The sequence below is a fragment of the Scatophagus argus genome, chromosome 5 (genome assembly GCF_020382885.2).
Source record: "Scatophagus argus isolate fScaArg1 chromosome 5, fScaArg1.pri, whole genome shotgun sequence".
NCBI lineage: Eukaryota > Metazoa > Chordata > Actinopteri > Scatophagidae > Scatophagus > Scatophagus argus.
Window position 1 is genome coordinate 18820039 of NC_058497.1, and position 16041 is coordinate 18836079.

A 16041-nucleotide genomic window follows, 5' to 3' on the forward strand; every position below is an offset into this window, starting at 1 on the left:
GACCGCCAGTTACAAATTAAAGAGCTGAAAGTAGTAAGTAATGAGATGCTTTAAGAAAATTTGTGATTAATGCTGTGCGGTAGCATTTTGGGCCGGGCGTCTGAAACAGAAGAGGAATGCTTTAAGCGTTGCGTGCCAATGCAGAGAGAGCATTGTTTTCTTCAAACACAAAAGGCTACTCATTTATAACAGCAAGCCTGCTAGCTCAGTAGTGGGGTGATGTAAGGGTTTCTTCACTAAAATACAAGTCAGTTTTTTGTGATGTACTGGCAGGGCCTCTGATGCTCAGCAGTTAATGACACAGGATGATGACAATATGCATAATCATCGCTTTCAGTCAGGCGTCACCCAGTGAATCAAACACTGCTAGGGTCTTGTACATTTATGTGCTGTTCGTCTTCAGTTGCATTTATGCGCTGTTAGTCTTCTCTGTCTGCTTTGCCCTCTTCACGCTGACATTACAATTCATGTCAGAATAAAGAGGAAGGATAATTCTCTATGGAAGGGAATAACAATGGACTGGAAAAATGATAAGTCCCAAAGGAAGCGGCACCACATTGTTCTGTGCGTCCTCTCAAGGAAGTGATTGTGTGTTTGGCACCTTCCATTTTGCACGCATCTGCTGTTGTTCATTGTCCTTTTGTTTTAAACAAATACCTGTCACAGATATGACTGTGATTCTTGTCAGCTCACTTACTGCTGAAGCAGCGTTGCATGGGAGTGTGAGGATGAGATGGTGATGTTCCAGACTATTAGGTTGCCTGTTTTAATTGGACTATCGCTCTTTCTCTGTGCTGTGGGGATATGTCGCACTGCTGTTAGTAATGATGTACGGTGCTCAGCATGTTTTACTGTGACAGCAGAGGACTTGGAAAGCTTTTAAGAAATTACATTACAGTAAGCTTTGCATATTATTTGTCCAGTTAGTGTTTTAGCACCTCTTCTTTTTTGCATTTTGCTTGTCGTAAATGGTGAATCAAGTTTGTGGATGATATAGGGTCGGCCTGTTTGAATTCAAACACACCATATGTGCTTTGAGTTATTTGTAACACGGACATTGATAATAAGAGCATAATAAAGGGGCGATTTGAGATGAATTTATTGATGGTTTGATTCACTATTTTCCCCTATAATTATTCCAGCAGATTGCTTTCATTTACTTGACATTTTCTTGCTGTTGCACCTGATGAAATAGCTGTTCATCATTTTGCTTGTTACGCTTCGACACTTCTTCGCTATGTGGGCCATCACATCCCATTGTCTTGCTTGATATTTTCTCTTCAGCATCATCAAATCCATCCAGCATGCTTTCCAAAAAGCTTTTTTGTCTTGTCGAATTGGCTTGACATGTTCTCTAGTACACTTTCAACGTATTTGTCATCCAGAGGATTTATTTTATTTGTCATGATGTTCACTAATTCTGTATTCAGTAGGGGGAAACAAATGACCAACCTGATTTTGATAATCACTTATTTATCTTGACATATATGATTTTATTTGCTCAGGAACTCTAAATAACATGATAATATGTTAAACTCGTATTGAACCCAGTCAGAAATTAAGATAGTGTGCTTTTATTGATTCATTTGAAGGGTGCTATGATGGTATTTACTATAATTTTCTAAAAATATAGTATGTAAATTTATTTGAGATGTAACTTCATGAAACGGATACGAGAAGTAAATTGCCTCCGTATGAGAATTTATTCAGCTTGTTTTTAAAGTTCACATGCCTATAGATTCATAAATATCCTCTGACAGGGAGAGGTGCTATTATATCTGTATTAAAGAATAAAAACTCTGAGTTATGAATATATGCAAATCGTGCAAATTTTAGCCTTAAGTGCAATCAAAGCACAGCAATGGATGGAAAAAACACTTCATCTGAGATTGTATTACAAGTACTGTTAACATTCAGAGCAGAGTATCAGTGGCTCAGTGTAACACAGGCCACATGTAGGCAAAGATTTATTTCCAGGTCTCACGTGGGGAGTGGGAGGAGGTGCAGCAGAATTGCTTCTTTTAAACCCCTCATTGCTTATTGAGCACCACAGCAAGTGATGTTCAATGACTTAATGACTTGGGTACTTGCTGTTGTTTCTCAATGTAGGACAGCACAGTGCCAGAGTAAATTCAGTTTTATTGGGTTTTATATTCTCATTACTGCTTTAAGCCTCTATAATGGATTGTGAGTTGATAATTGCTGTGCTACTTTTGCCAAACAGGTGGCCATATCTATGTTGTTACGCTGTAATGGAGTCACCTCTTCCCGATAAACCAATAACCTTATCTTTAAGCATTTGCGCTATCATGATGCCAGCAGAGTTACTTCTATTGGGGGCTAGAAGCAGTGTTGTTCCTGTGTGCAGTACAAAAAGTAACTATCAAAATCCCTCAGGGATACGCCTTTAAAAAAAACATAAACGCCTGTTCATAGGTTTCTCTAGAAGGAAAATCCAAAGTTCTTATTATATCTGCAGGTACAGTAATGAAACACAGGACATTAAGCTCAGGAACTGACAATGTACACAAAATAAGCTGAAACCTTAACACTTGCTTGCAATTCGCAGCATCCCAGTTTTGCCTGAATAAGGATTACCTTCTAAGAATTGCTCTGCCTTCTGTTTGTTGTTGTGTTTCTGTCGTCTACAGGCATCATGGACTCGGCCCGAGCAACACAAGGTATTCTAAATGCATGACTTTTTTTTTCTACAACCCATCCATCTTTCATGTCAGGGGAGTCTTAATTCAATTCTGGATGGATGCAGATCAAAATTCATGATCAAATAAGGGTCAGGCAGAGTATAAACCCTGAGAAAGATGCAGAAGCCAAACAGGCCAGTGCAAGTCTGCCTGTTTTTACTTGTTTGGTTTATGTATAAATTTAACATGCTGTAGGCTTCTTCGGCCTGTTTTCTTGATCAGACCTTTAACCTAGTCTGTGAGAACATAAGTCAATACAAGACATCTGTTTGCTCGAATATGATTTTTACAATTACTTGTTTTTGATCATTTATGGATTTTATGTTAATTATGTTGCGTGCAGTTTGTCAACCTGTTTTATCTCAAAAAACTGATTATGTTGAGGTAAAACTCTGTTCTTCCACCCACATCACCACATCACTCTCTCAGTCCACTGCAGATCCTTGATTGGGAGTTCAAAATGTATTTTTTACATGCTGTAGATATCTATAGTGCTAATTTATTGGATTGAAGATGTCTGAATGTGTGTATGCAAGGGAAAATGAAAGATGTCTTTGTGCAGCAGTCCAGAGCCTCAGTGCCAGGGACTGTTCCTGAAAGAAAGTGAAAATTGGCTAAAGAAAGAGCTGCCCACATAAGCTTTTCTGCAACTTACTGCACTATCAAATATGTGTTTTACCTATGTGAGAAAATTGGTGGGAAAAATCATTACCGTCACCAATGTTAGTGCTAAGTGAACCATATTAGAGGACAGAGATGGTACAGATTCTTCTTTTTGGCTTGAACAGAAAGTTGTGCTCTCACCAAGTATGTCATCTGTGATCGCCTCATCATTTTTCAGCTGCGGGATCAGACAGTAGGATCGCCTTTGTTATTTATACTTCTGTGAACATTATATATAGAATTATTATTATATTGTAGATCATTTGGTTCCACAAATAGACTTTCTTGTTTATTTATAAAAGGCAGGGAGCTCTGCACATCACGCACAATCGGTCTTTCCCTTTGACTCCTCTCTCCGATCATTTTGAAACAGATTTTATTTCCTACCGTCACTAAATATTGACATATGTGGCACATTCATTGACAAAATCTGTGATAACAAAACGTTTTAAATGAAAACCCTTAAGAGATACTACTCACCACAGGAGGTGAGAAAGAGCCTTTCTCATCAAGCACATGCTGACAGTAATTATTAGGTTTGCTTAAAACTGTGATGGCACTTACATTTTTTGTACCTTAGTTGTAAAAAGCTGTTGCTACACTGGACATTTATCACAAACTATACACTTTTACAGAGAAAGTAAAACTAAAATGGATCATTTTAAACATTTGGATGAGTGAACAATTGTACAAAAATGAGCCAAGCCGCAATGGTATAAAATGTATCCTAGTTACCTAGGCTGCTCTGTTTTTCAGATGGGATAAACATAATGAAGAGTAAGTGCTACATTTCACACAAAGCTTAAAAACAGTGTTATGTCATGCTACTTCATTTTATGAACCATATTTTAGTTAACTGTTGTCTTTCAAATTGCATCTCAGCGGCATATGTGCATCACATTTGTGGTTTCAGGTTGTGATAGCATTGGTTTGCATTAATGCATCAGGCAATAATAATTTTCACTTTCTGACATAATGATACGGTTTTGAAGTCTACCTGCACCCTGAATTGATCAGTGTGCTTCTGCAAAATATCCCATTACAAACCACACAGAGGAGGAGTATGAGCATGCTGAGTGGGTTTGTAGCAAATGCGTAGGCAGCTGAATGTTCATTTGAGAAGGCGACGGAAGGGAAGGTACATTCAGGGAAAGGTACATTTGTATGCTGGACCCGTTAAGGTTTGGGGAGACATGAGTTTAACATGTCCTCAGTGTATTCTCAGTTTTATGCTCTGATGTTCCAGCAGTGTCTCTGTCGTCTGCTGGTAAAGCTGTAGAAGCTGTTGGAGAGCTCTGCTGTCAGTTTGCTTTGATTTATTAGAGGAGCTCCTATCTGAGAGACTTTATTTTTTTCCCTCTCCTGTTTTATACCAGCTTTTTACACAGACATATAAAGTGGGATTGTATGGGTTTATTAAAGGCAGTAAAGTCAACAAATAATGATCAAGGATACTTCCCACAGACAACCACTGTGGTGCATTACACATTCATACCGACAATTCATTGTTCTAAAAAAAATGAATGAATCACAATATTAAACTGCATTGAACACATCGTTTTCCTCTGGAATTTATTCATTATGGGTTTCATGTATGGAGTGAGTGATATGTTGTTTTGGCTTTGGTGACATAATGATGCTGTATTCTTCAAAAAAGTAGGAGCATAAAATTGAAAAGAATTCAGTGCTGAAGCATGCTGACTAACATGGCTGCACATTGTGTGGCATGTTGCACAGATGCAGGAGTCAGAGGCAGTACCACAGGGGTCGAGGCAGAATGCTTTCTGCACAGGGGTCAGAATAAAAGGGTAGTGTGTTACGTAAGTGTCGCCCTGGTCTTGCTACCCGCTATGCATAATGAATGCCCCAGACATGCTTTGTCTATTGAATCTGAATACAAGCTAACGAGGGTTTCTCTTACATGGCTGCCCAAACTGGGCCCTAATTCAATATGTGTAAAAGCATCCGTGCCATTGTTTTGCCTGCAGCTTGGATCAGAGCCATGAAAGCAACCAATAGGGAGCGCTTAGATATTCAGTTCTGCAGCACCATTTAAAAGGAACAATAAACAAAAACACCAAAGCTTGCTGTATTAAAGAGTACTTGTAAAATTACCTGAATGTCCCAAATCCATAAAATAAACTGCACCATTTCTGCATTCAGAGAAGAATCATCATCCTTTGCAATTACTATATTAGCAGCTTTAATAAAATGTTGAAATCCATCCAAATCAAGCTTTTCTTATAATCTACAGAATACATGTTTTAACTAATGATATCCCGGTGAAGAAAACATTTCAAATGGAAAAATGTGGACTCTCTGAAACTGTATGACAACAGTTTAGTGTCACATGACAACAACAACAACAACACAGAAGTTGTTGACCCTGAAGGTCAAGACGCCACTTATTGTCGGATGTTGTAACTCTGCATATCGTGTTAATGAAACCAGGTATCTCTAGAGCAGGAAGGTCATTTACCCATCTCATTAGCCAGCTGTCTGTTGTTATTTCCCTGGTTTCAAATGCTATGTGACTTGGCATGTGCCCTTCATCACTGAAACTGGGGCATTAGCTGAATGCTGGTTTGTTGAGCACTGCAGCCTACTAGACCACAAATCACACCAAGTAATTAACTTCAAATATGAATTTTTTTTTACTAAAAAAGAAAAAAAAGATTATTGTGTGCAATGACATAAAGCTTGAAGCGTCTTCAAGATAAAAGTGCAAGCGTGGTCTTTAAGGTACTGCTCTGCTGTCTCGCGTCATGCATCAGCGTATTTCACGAGTTGCTAAGCCGTCGTGTGAAAAGCTCTAGATGGTTTCTGGTGCCTTCTGTCATCAATTATTGATAAGCTCCCCTGTACTGTCAACTGTGTCCTTATGTTTCCACATCTTCGCAGAGCAGGGTGTGCTCCCTTTTTCATGAATGTAAAGTATATTCTGCTCATTAAAGCCAGGCTTTATTCTTCCCTTTGGGTTACACATCTTACTGCAAGATTATGCACTGTAAAAGTGCAAATATGGCTGTGGAAAATAACTGATGTGAATGGTTTGGGTTTTTTTATTATTATTATTATTATTTTTTTTTTTTTTTTTAAAGTAAACCAAGCAATTTTTTTCTACTCTCATTTAGAGTCTGGATGGAAATGTAATGGTGAGGAGTGATGCTCGTGTGTCCTCCCTCACTCTGAAGTATGTCAAGTACACAGATGCTGGTCAGTACCTCTGCACAGCACGCAGTGCCATTGGAGAGGATGATCAACCAGCATATCTGGAGGTCCGCTGTAAGTATTTGCCTCTCTCTTAATAAAAATGTTTTGTCCTAACAAATGTGTCTGCTGTGTCTTCAAAAGTAGCTTTACAACAAGTCTGCCAGCACAGCATATTTCCAGACACTGTTTTGCCAGAAATTGCTCTGTATTAAACACATTTCTTTTCATTAGATGCACCCAAGATCCATGGGGCAGTGGCAGTGTATACCTGGGAGGGAAATGCTGTCAATATCAGCTGTGAGGTCAAGGCTCATCCCAGTGATGTATCTATTGTGTGGCTGAGAGATGGACTGCAGCTCCCCAACTCAAACACCACCAATATGAAGATCTTCAGAACTCCATCATCCAGCTACCTTCAGGTAAGCACACACACACACACACACACACACACACACACTACAATTTACAGTCTATAAAATAAACACTCCCACACGCCCCCTATGTCATCAAGATTTCATGAGCATAGACTTCAAGTGAAGGGTTTCCTTTCAGCTCCATTGTGGGGGAAAAAAAAAAATCTGTTGAATAATTCAGCAGCAGGAAAGCTCACAGCAACAATAAAAATAGGCTACTCTAATGGACAAACAAAAAGGTCACCTTCAGAGTGTTTGACACACAAGTTTGTTCATCTGTTTACACTGCCCTTCATATATTTGCCGTTTTACCCCTTCCTCCAGATAACCCCGGAGTCTGAAAATGACTTTGGAAGCTATAACTGCACTGCTTCAAATGAGATGGGCACAGAGTCCAAGGAGTTCCTCCTCATTCAAGCCGGTCAGTTGTGATTCACATTGCTTTGTTGTTTACTTATGAACTCATACGCATGGTCGACTTTTGAAGGATTGTTGGTGATGTTCATATCTCTCTCTCTCTCTCTCTCTCTATATATATATATATATATAATATATATAATATATGAATAATTTGTAGTTTTGGTGAAGTTAAATGCGTCTGGCTTTAGACATCAGGATCAGATTTTTCACACTGTGTTCAAAACACATTAGACCAAAACATCTACCACAATGCAAGATCACACAGAGAATTGTTTGTTTGGATGAATGTTAGATTTAGATGAAAAGGCAACATAACCTGCATCACATAATTCGCATAACTTGCCTCTGGTTGTTTAGAAAATGCAACAGCTCTGAGGATGTCATTCATAAAACAGTACAGATTGTTGTGCACTTGCAAGGTTTTAGTATGTATGTCTTATGAATTGAAAGACAATTTATCAAAGTCAGTGCACTTCACCACAAGCTGATACCACAGACTTCATATTCACCAGCACATTAGACAAAATGGAACAGAGAGCAGAGAGATAATGTCGCCCTTAACCCGCAATCAGAAGTAAATGAATTGAAAACACCACATTCTTCCCTCAGAGCAGAACACGGCCGACCACAGTAATCACAGGGTGCCTTTTCATTTCAACCATCAAAGTGATTCAATGTAGAACTGAATCACTGACACATCAGAATGTGTGAAGTCAAATCAGCCACCACTTTATGGCCAAAATGGGTTAAATATTGTCATTTTCTCTAAAATAGAGACCGATGGACAAACCAACATTTGGTTGGTTGGTCAGTGTTATCGAACTTAACTTGTGTGAATGTAAATGAGAAATTAACAATAATTAATTGTCATGTTATGTTATGTGTACATACTGCAGGTCAGACAAATTTAGACTGGCATAGTCATAAAATTGAACTCAATTCAATTTGATTCTGCAACTCTTTCATTACCATCTGCTTATATATATCATTAAGATATTTTATTAAGCATATTTACATTACCTTGCATTAGATTTCACTTATCGGACTGCAAAATGTTTGAATGCATCTAAAATATTTTTTTTTACACCTTTAAGGGTCATCAAATTTTGTGGTTTTCGCTGTGCAATTATCATCATTTAATGCTGACTTGGGGTCAGCAAAACAGCATATGGATGTTTTTCCTACCTTTATTGTTCCTCTTCTGAAATGATGCCAAAAGTATGCAGCATTCAGTGACTGACGTCATGAGGAGCTGCAAGGTTTGTTAGTGTAATGAAGTAACAGAGTCTGCCAGCGTTGGTGGGCTGCAGTCTTACGGTTTTTGTTGTTGCACTGCTTTTCTTCCCCGTGCCAGAGGTACCATCGGCTCCATCCATCAGCGAGGTGAGACCTTTCTCCACTACAGCACAGATCCAGCTTGAGGAGCCTGAATCGACCGGAGGTGTTCCTGTCCTGAAATACAGAGCAGAGTGGAGGACTCAGGGCAGGGGCAGCTGGGTACACAGGGTTTTTGAAGTCCAGGATGGTAAGAACACAAATCAAAACAAGAATGATGGTGTCACTTTGGAGAAATGTGAGTTTTCTTTTGTGAACAAATCAAGATAAAGGTTTTTGTTTCAGTGGCATCTTGATTATCCTGTTGTTATGATTTTATACTTGATTTTGCGTAGGTTTGTTATATGAAGACACGTCAATATTGTTGAAATATCCATATCAATAAGGTGATTGATTTAAAACATAAGCCATTCGTTCTTTTTTTTGAGGTCTTGAAAGGCATTTCATTTCTATTTGTAGACAGAAATTTTCATGTCACATTTTTGTTTTATAGTCTTGTACAATAGATAAATACACATGAAAATCTTGCACTAATATCAAGCAATAAATAAAAAAAATAACAGCAATGTTATTTTAAAATGAAAGAGGCAAAATTGATGATGTGTAGAAAATAATCTTAACATTTATGTTCCATGCTGCACAACGGTGATTTTAAAACAGCTGTCAGTTATGTCTGTTTCTGTGTATCTCTGGGTTTAGACCCTTTAGACCATCTCTAAATAGATTTATCTGCCGTTTAAACATTGTCTGAATGAAACGATAATCGAGCTAATCAGTGTTTGCTCGTGACGGAATTAATTATGCATGTATTGTTTGAACAGGGGCTGCGTTTGTTTTACCGCTAATCAAAATTATCAAGGTGTTCTCAACAGGGATTGCACTGCCTCTGATATATTGTAACAGGCTCCATCAGTGAGGTGACTATCACAGGCCTGAAGCCAGAGACCAGCTATGAAGTGAAGCTCTCAGCCATCAACGGCAAGGGTGAAGGAGAGAGGAGTCCCGCTGAGTTCTTCAAGACAGAGCCTGTCCGTAAGTGGCCCATGATGCACATTTTAGAGCACATTGTAGAGATTTCGTCAGACCTTTCTGACCTTTGTCTTCACAAACATAGTACCCGAGGTCCTCTCTTCTGCGTCTGGCAGTAAGAAGTGCCTGTCCATCCCATTACTGATTTAAGCTCATTGAAGAGAAAAGTTTGTATGCTGGACAGCAACACAGAAGTCACCACTGAGGCTGTTTGGACACAGTCACAAAAGCCTCCAACAGTGTCTTTTTAGTCTCAGTGTGTCCTCTTTTAAATTTGTCAGGGAGCAAAACTGACAACAGGAACTGACTCACTAACTTCCTGGTGTTGTTTGTTTAGTTTCTACATGAAGGGAACTTGAGATTTGAGCTCATCTAGGAAACATTTTTGACCTGAAGTGAAGACCATTTTAACACTATTTTTGCTATTTTATACATTTTAAATTAAATTAAATTGCACTTTTTTTGATTTCACCACATGGGTCACACATGGATGCAGTCACACAATAATTAAAAGTCCACAGTTGTACAGTATTTTGTTCTCATTGTGAGCCTGCAAACCTTGAAGTGGAATATAAAACAGAGTTGGTTCTTTAAATACCCACTTTGTAGTGAATCTTGAGCACATTAGTTAGTTTTTAGCCCCCTCTGTTGGATGGCATGTATTTGGAAGGACAGACTGCTCCTCTCTGTTGGCTTCACACCGAATGTGTCTGTTGACTCATACTTGATCCCACTTTCATTTTTTAACATGATTCAGTGTTGTCTGCGTGCTGATCATCTCCTCATATCTTATCATTTTAATCATGTATTTTTTTTATCCATTTGCTCATCTGTCTGTTGTATCCATCAGGCCACACTTACAAAAGTAAGTCATTCATCTCTTTTTTTTTTTTTGTTTGTTTTTTGCTCAACTCTCATTTTAACTTTCACCTGTTGGGTGGTTTTAAATACTGCTCATCAGTGTTAAATTGTTATTAATTTAATCCCGCTCCGATCAATGCATTAAGATTTAACGAACAAGACGTTTTTTATTAATGCACTTCTCTGCCATTTTGTCGCCCATTTCAGCTTTGCTATAACTGCTTTGTCGCTCTGTTGTTAACATCTGACTTTACTGGTTAAAGGAATCCATAACATAGTCACTTATACGATCACAATTAAGATCAAGTGGCCAAATACAGTACTGGAATATTTCCATGAAACTCACTTGAAAAATGATTTTCTCGTTGCACCACCTTTGAAGCATTGTGTTTCAGTTTCACGTGGGCTGCCTCTTTCCGACCGTTCTGACCTTAAATGTCGCAATCATTAAATGAAATGTTTTGTTTCCTTTTCCTTTCTTGGTGCAGTCTGCCAGAAATGAGTCTTGCTAAACCCTTCAGTGAAGTGTTATTAAAGAGTTTCAGGTAGTCATGTGTGCAGACAACTGATTTTGATTGCCTGATATTTTCTCTTTTATGTCTCTAGACGACATTTTTCATTTTTTCTCTGGAGACACAGGTTTGTTCTGTCGTGAGGATAATAGATGATTAGTTACTGCTGTAGCTGTTTCTTTCCCTGTAGGATAACCCTCGTCATCCCTGCTGATTAACAGCATTTGTGATAGTTTTAAATCAATGCAAAGCTTTTTTTTTCCAGAAAGTGTGACCTTGTATGGCCTGGTCACCTATTCAAAGTCCTCTGTGCCCATTGCCTGTACATTTTACTCCACCCTCCCTCTTTCCGTTGCCAGTTGAGAATGCAAATATGTATATTGATATCATTTTGATTTGTAGCTTCTGAATTAGTTGGCTTAGTGACAGTATATATTAGCGCCAGATCTCTGCATTCCAAATGCTTTTCCCCTCTGGTTCCCGCTATTTGCTGCAATTTGGGAATGTTTGCCTTTGGATTAGGCCCATCAGCATTGATTAATTAGTTGAATTGCAAATTGAAAAATCTCTTAAGTGAAGATGATAAAGCTGTTAGATGTCTGCTTCACTTTTTCCAGAGGACTTTCTATGCAGTTCAGTTGTTGTGTTTGTGTTTATTAGTATGAAAGTCTTTGTTGTGACTCCATATTGTTATTTTTGTCCCCTACCTGTATCTATGTTTTGCCTGTTCTGTCTTTCATGTACTTCTTCCTCTGTCTATCTCTCACATATCATTTCACGTGACTGTGACTGTTAATTGGCTTGCATGGTTCTGATGTCCCCCTCCTCTCTGCAGAAGGTAACTTACTCTTGCAGACTTCTGAAAGAAGATACCTAACTTTATTTGGAGAAACCCCCAGTTAAACAACACATTAATTGCTCCTATGCAATCATGTAATACATGTCTACCTCCATCCTATTCATCAGTCATGTAGACATTTGCCTCAGCAGGATAAATGAGAGAGAGCCAGAGCTGTCTTCACAGTAATACACCGGTAGTATATCACAGTCAGGAGTGTTTAATATCAGCACCGTTCAGATAGTATTGATAGCCCACTACCTAAAGTGATGTTGCCTCTCCTGCTTATAGGATGTCTTACTATAAATCAAGTGTGTAATAAACAGTTTCTTCTAATCGCAGATGAATTGTAATCAATGTCTCCCCCACGTAACAGCAGGAAACACTCCTCTTTTTGTATTTACTCTGGTTCTCAAGAGTCTTTAGTATTCATGCTGAGAGCAATAAGCTACTCTGTGCAATGTATCCTCCATATTGTTTAGCATATTTAACCTAAGCCTAAATCCCATGCTTTCAAATCTAAATCAACTAACTTTAGACCAATTTAACAGGGTCTTGGAGGCAAGCAATAGTATGAGATAGAGAATGTGAACTAATCATGATGTTGGTTGTCTGCACTTTGTTAAGCCAGGGTTACAGCACAGTTAAGTGCTTTTTGGTACAAACAATGAAGCAACTGAAGAAATATTTACGCCAGAGACAAGTAAAAAATGGAGGTCTGCTGCACTTGCACAGTGAACAGAAACTCACTCATTATATGATGGAGCCAAATTGCGAAACACCTTACAAGTAATTGGAAGGATTTTGATTTCAATCTTAAATCTGACAGGAAGCCAGTGAACTGAAGCCAGCACATACTGTAGTTATGATCATGAGCAGAATTTTAAACTAATTGTACATGTGCTACAGCTTCTTGGCTTAAAGAAGAGCACAATGCATTACAGTAGTTTAGACTGGAGGAGACAACACAATGGATGATTCCAACAAGCTGCTGGGAAGGAGAAGCTGCGTACTTTGGCAATGATTCTTGTAAGGGGACTGAATAATTTACTTAAGATGTTTCTCAAACATCACTTAGCAATCAAAAATGACTGGAAACCAGCTTTTAGTTAGAAGTCTACACTGAGTGCTGCCAAATTTAAGAAATTTGATTTGTGGAAAAGAAATCTTGAATTTGTCCTAAAACTTTGTTTTACGATTATTTCCAATGATGTGTTTACGCTCGATTCATAGGACGCTGAGCATAAATCAATTCGAATCAACTTAAATTGATGGCACCTGCCTTGCTATTCCCCCTCTAATATAATTTAAAACACAAATGAAGGTTTAGTCAGGAATAGCCACGGACCAAAAAAGAAAATCACACTTTCTCGAAGACAAGATCACAGCAGTGGTAGAGGAGATGAAACCAGGCAATACGTACTAAATAGTTGGTTGAGAAACATGCAGACCGCACACCTTTGATTGATAATCCTTATCATAACTTTCATGAAGCTCATGCATAGTTTTCCACAGGCTTGAGCACATATGCATCCCGAACTGCAACGCATAACAAAACCAAATCACTTACATTAATCTAAACTTTGCTTAACAGTAAGATCATGTCCACGTTAAAGTGTTATTTTTTGAGTATCTACTTATAAAAGTCCAGGCCTCAGAACTTCAGTATCACATAAAAGTAGGAGACATCCAGGTGCCTGAAGTTCCTGAAGTTCTACAGATACGTAGAACCGGACATCACTGACATGGTAAGAAATGCGGCCCAACTGTCAGATAATGTGCCTTCAAGGGAGAACAACACGCATTCGAGTACTGAACGTTGAAGAACTTCTCAGATCAGAGGAACACAATCAGACGCTTTCTTTGAAAAGAATACAAAGACTGAAAGACGGCAATTAAATAAATCTGTTGTCTTACAGCTGCCATCTGATACATTTCTCATCGACTTTATATTTTAGTGCATTACAAGTAGGCTGTACTGAACACATATTTCATAACGTGTTTATCTTTACAGGCAAACCCATTTATTATGCTGTGATATGCAAATCCCACATAAACATTTCAATGAGAAATAACACTTTTTCCCTGAAGCCTTGAATGACACTGGAGGAACGTCACTCAGCAACTGAATCAGATAAGCATGTGGCTGTGTGTCATCTGGTAATTAGTCCGACTTGAGACATGCCATCTTGAGGCAAGCCATTAAGGAAGGCCAAGTCACTTAAAGGGACAACAACAAAGAGGCCAGTTTCAAACTTAAGGCTTTAACTTATAATCAAGTTTTTGTTTCTTTGCTCTATAATTTTAAAGGTACTGGTGGACTGGTTCTCTGCATCTTTGAGACGAACCTTTAAATAATATGCATCTTGCTCTTGTGTGCCTATAGGGAATCCAAATCCTCCAAAACTTGAAGGGGCACTTCAACCAAAAGGCAACTCCCTCAAAGTTAGCTGGATCAAGCAGGACGACGGCGGTTCGCCCATTTTACATTATCTCGTCCGCTATAAACCAGTGAGTATAACAACTGGAGCTGAAATTAACTGTTTGTGTCAGCTAAGGCAACTGTTACAGTAACTGATAGATCATTAAAGCAAAATGCCAGAATTCTCTGGTTCTAACCTCCCATATATGAGTATTTCCTGGTATTCTTTTAGAATTGTTTGAAGAATTGTTAGCTGCATTTGTGACTGTTTTGCTGACATTTCATATACCAAAGGTTCATCAGCTGATAGAGACTTTAACTGGAAGATTAACCGTCACTGAAAATAATGAAAGTTAGTGGCCGTCCTTATGGCAATTGTAATAAAGCTCCAGAGTTCTGACATCTTCAAAAACATTATTTGAAATGTAAAAATTGAGAGTCTAATTCTGTTGTGGTCGAGCCTTCATGCAAATGTGTTAATACACATAGACCTGAAACTATTAGCTGATTAATTGGTGGATGGAAAATTAATCAGCAACTATTTTGAGCCAGTTTTCAAGAAAAAGTGACAAACATGATGGCTCATGCTTCTCAGGTGTGAGAATTTTTTTGCTTCTCTTTATTACAAAGTAAACTGCCGGTTGGCGCTTTCTTAAATGGCCATTATTCACTAATTTCAGACATTTGTGGACCGAACAATTAATTGATCAAGACTGAATCAGTGGCCCTAAATGCATGTGCCGCGTATCTCCGTGTGTCCGCAGCTGCAGGCTTCAGAATGGAAACCAGAAATCCGGCTGCCCAGCGGCAGCGAGTACGTGGTTCTCAGCGGGTTGGAGTGGGACACGGAGTACAACGTGTATGTGGTGGCAGAGAATCAGAAGGGCAAGTCCGAGCCAGCAACCATGTCCTTCAGGACGTCCACGGAGCCAGACGCCATCCCAGGTACCCTCCCACAGGTCGCTCACACTCAGCTGGAACTAAACAGCCAGAAATACTGAGGAGCCAAACTCAAAGCTCAAAACCAGAACGTCACGGTCTATTTTTAACTCTCCAGCTCTGAAAGGTGAATGACAACTAAATAAATCTACACGGAAAAAAAAAAAAAAAAAAAAAAGATTTCCTGGATGGCGGTGAACCAGAAATGATTTTCCAGCTGAATTTTCTCACTTTAAAGTTTTGACAGCCCTTTCTAAATGAGCTTGAGTTTGTGCTCACAGAACTGGGACAGGCTCCTTCCACAGAGGATGAAATGATTTCCTCTGAATGACTGTAGCTTTGTTTACCGTTTAAATAGCAGCAAGAGTAAATAGTTTGGTCCCTGTGCGGAAGCAGCCTTTAAATTGGCCGTTGATAACCACTCATTAACCTCAAGGTCTTAACTTCACATGAAGGTTTTTTTTTTTTTTTTTTTTTTTTCTTACCAGCAAAAACTAAACAGGTTGTCATATTCCCTTTGAGTAGTAGACAATGCAGATTGCTTTGCTGAAAACATTGATCAGATCATTACGTCTTCCTCTCACTTCTTCTCTAATTCATCTTCAAATTTAAAGCATTTCCTACTCACCCTCCACTGAGTCACCATCTAGCCAACACGCCGTACTTGTCCCCTTTGTGCTGTGCTTTTGCTTTG

General features: G+C 38.8%; 1 protein-coding gene across 9 annotated transcripts in view; it reads left to right on the plus strand.

Moving 5' to 3' along the window:
- Positions 1 to 16041, plus strand: part of ncam1b (neural cell adhesion molecule 1b) — a 66012-nt gene that overhangs the window by 40813 nt on the left and 9158 nt on the right. For 6 of the 9 annotated variants that reach the window (XR_006843391.1, XM_046389410.1, XM_046389411.1 and 3 more), the window contains 8 exons: positions 2652 to 2681; positions 6500 to 6650; positions 6810 to 6997; positions 7316 to 7412; positions 8766 to 8936; positions 9650 to 9778; positions 14373 to 14497; positions 15173 to 15353. Coding sequence is in view for 8 of the 9 variants with exons in the window: in XM_046389410.1 (XP_046245366.1) it covers positions 2652 to 2681; positions 6500 to 6650; positions 6810 to 6997; positions 7316 to 7412; positions 8766 to 8936; positions 9650 to 9778; positions 14373 to 14497; positions 15173 to 15353 (1072 nt within the window). In the remaining variant the exon portion in view is untranslated. The remainder of the gene's footprint in view (positions 1 to 2651; positions 2682 to 6499; positions 6651 to 6809; positions 6998 to 7315; positions 7413 to 8765; positions 8937 to 9649; positions 9779 to 14372; positions 14498 to 15172; positions 15354 to 16041) is intronic. The other 3 variants (XM_046389412.1, XM_046389414.1, XM_046389418.1) reach the window with 1 other exon arrangement.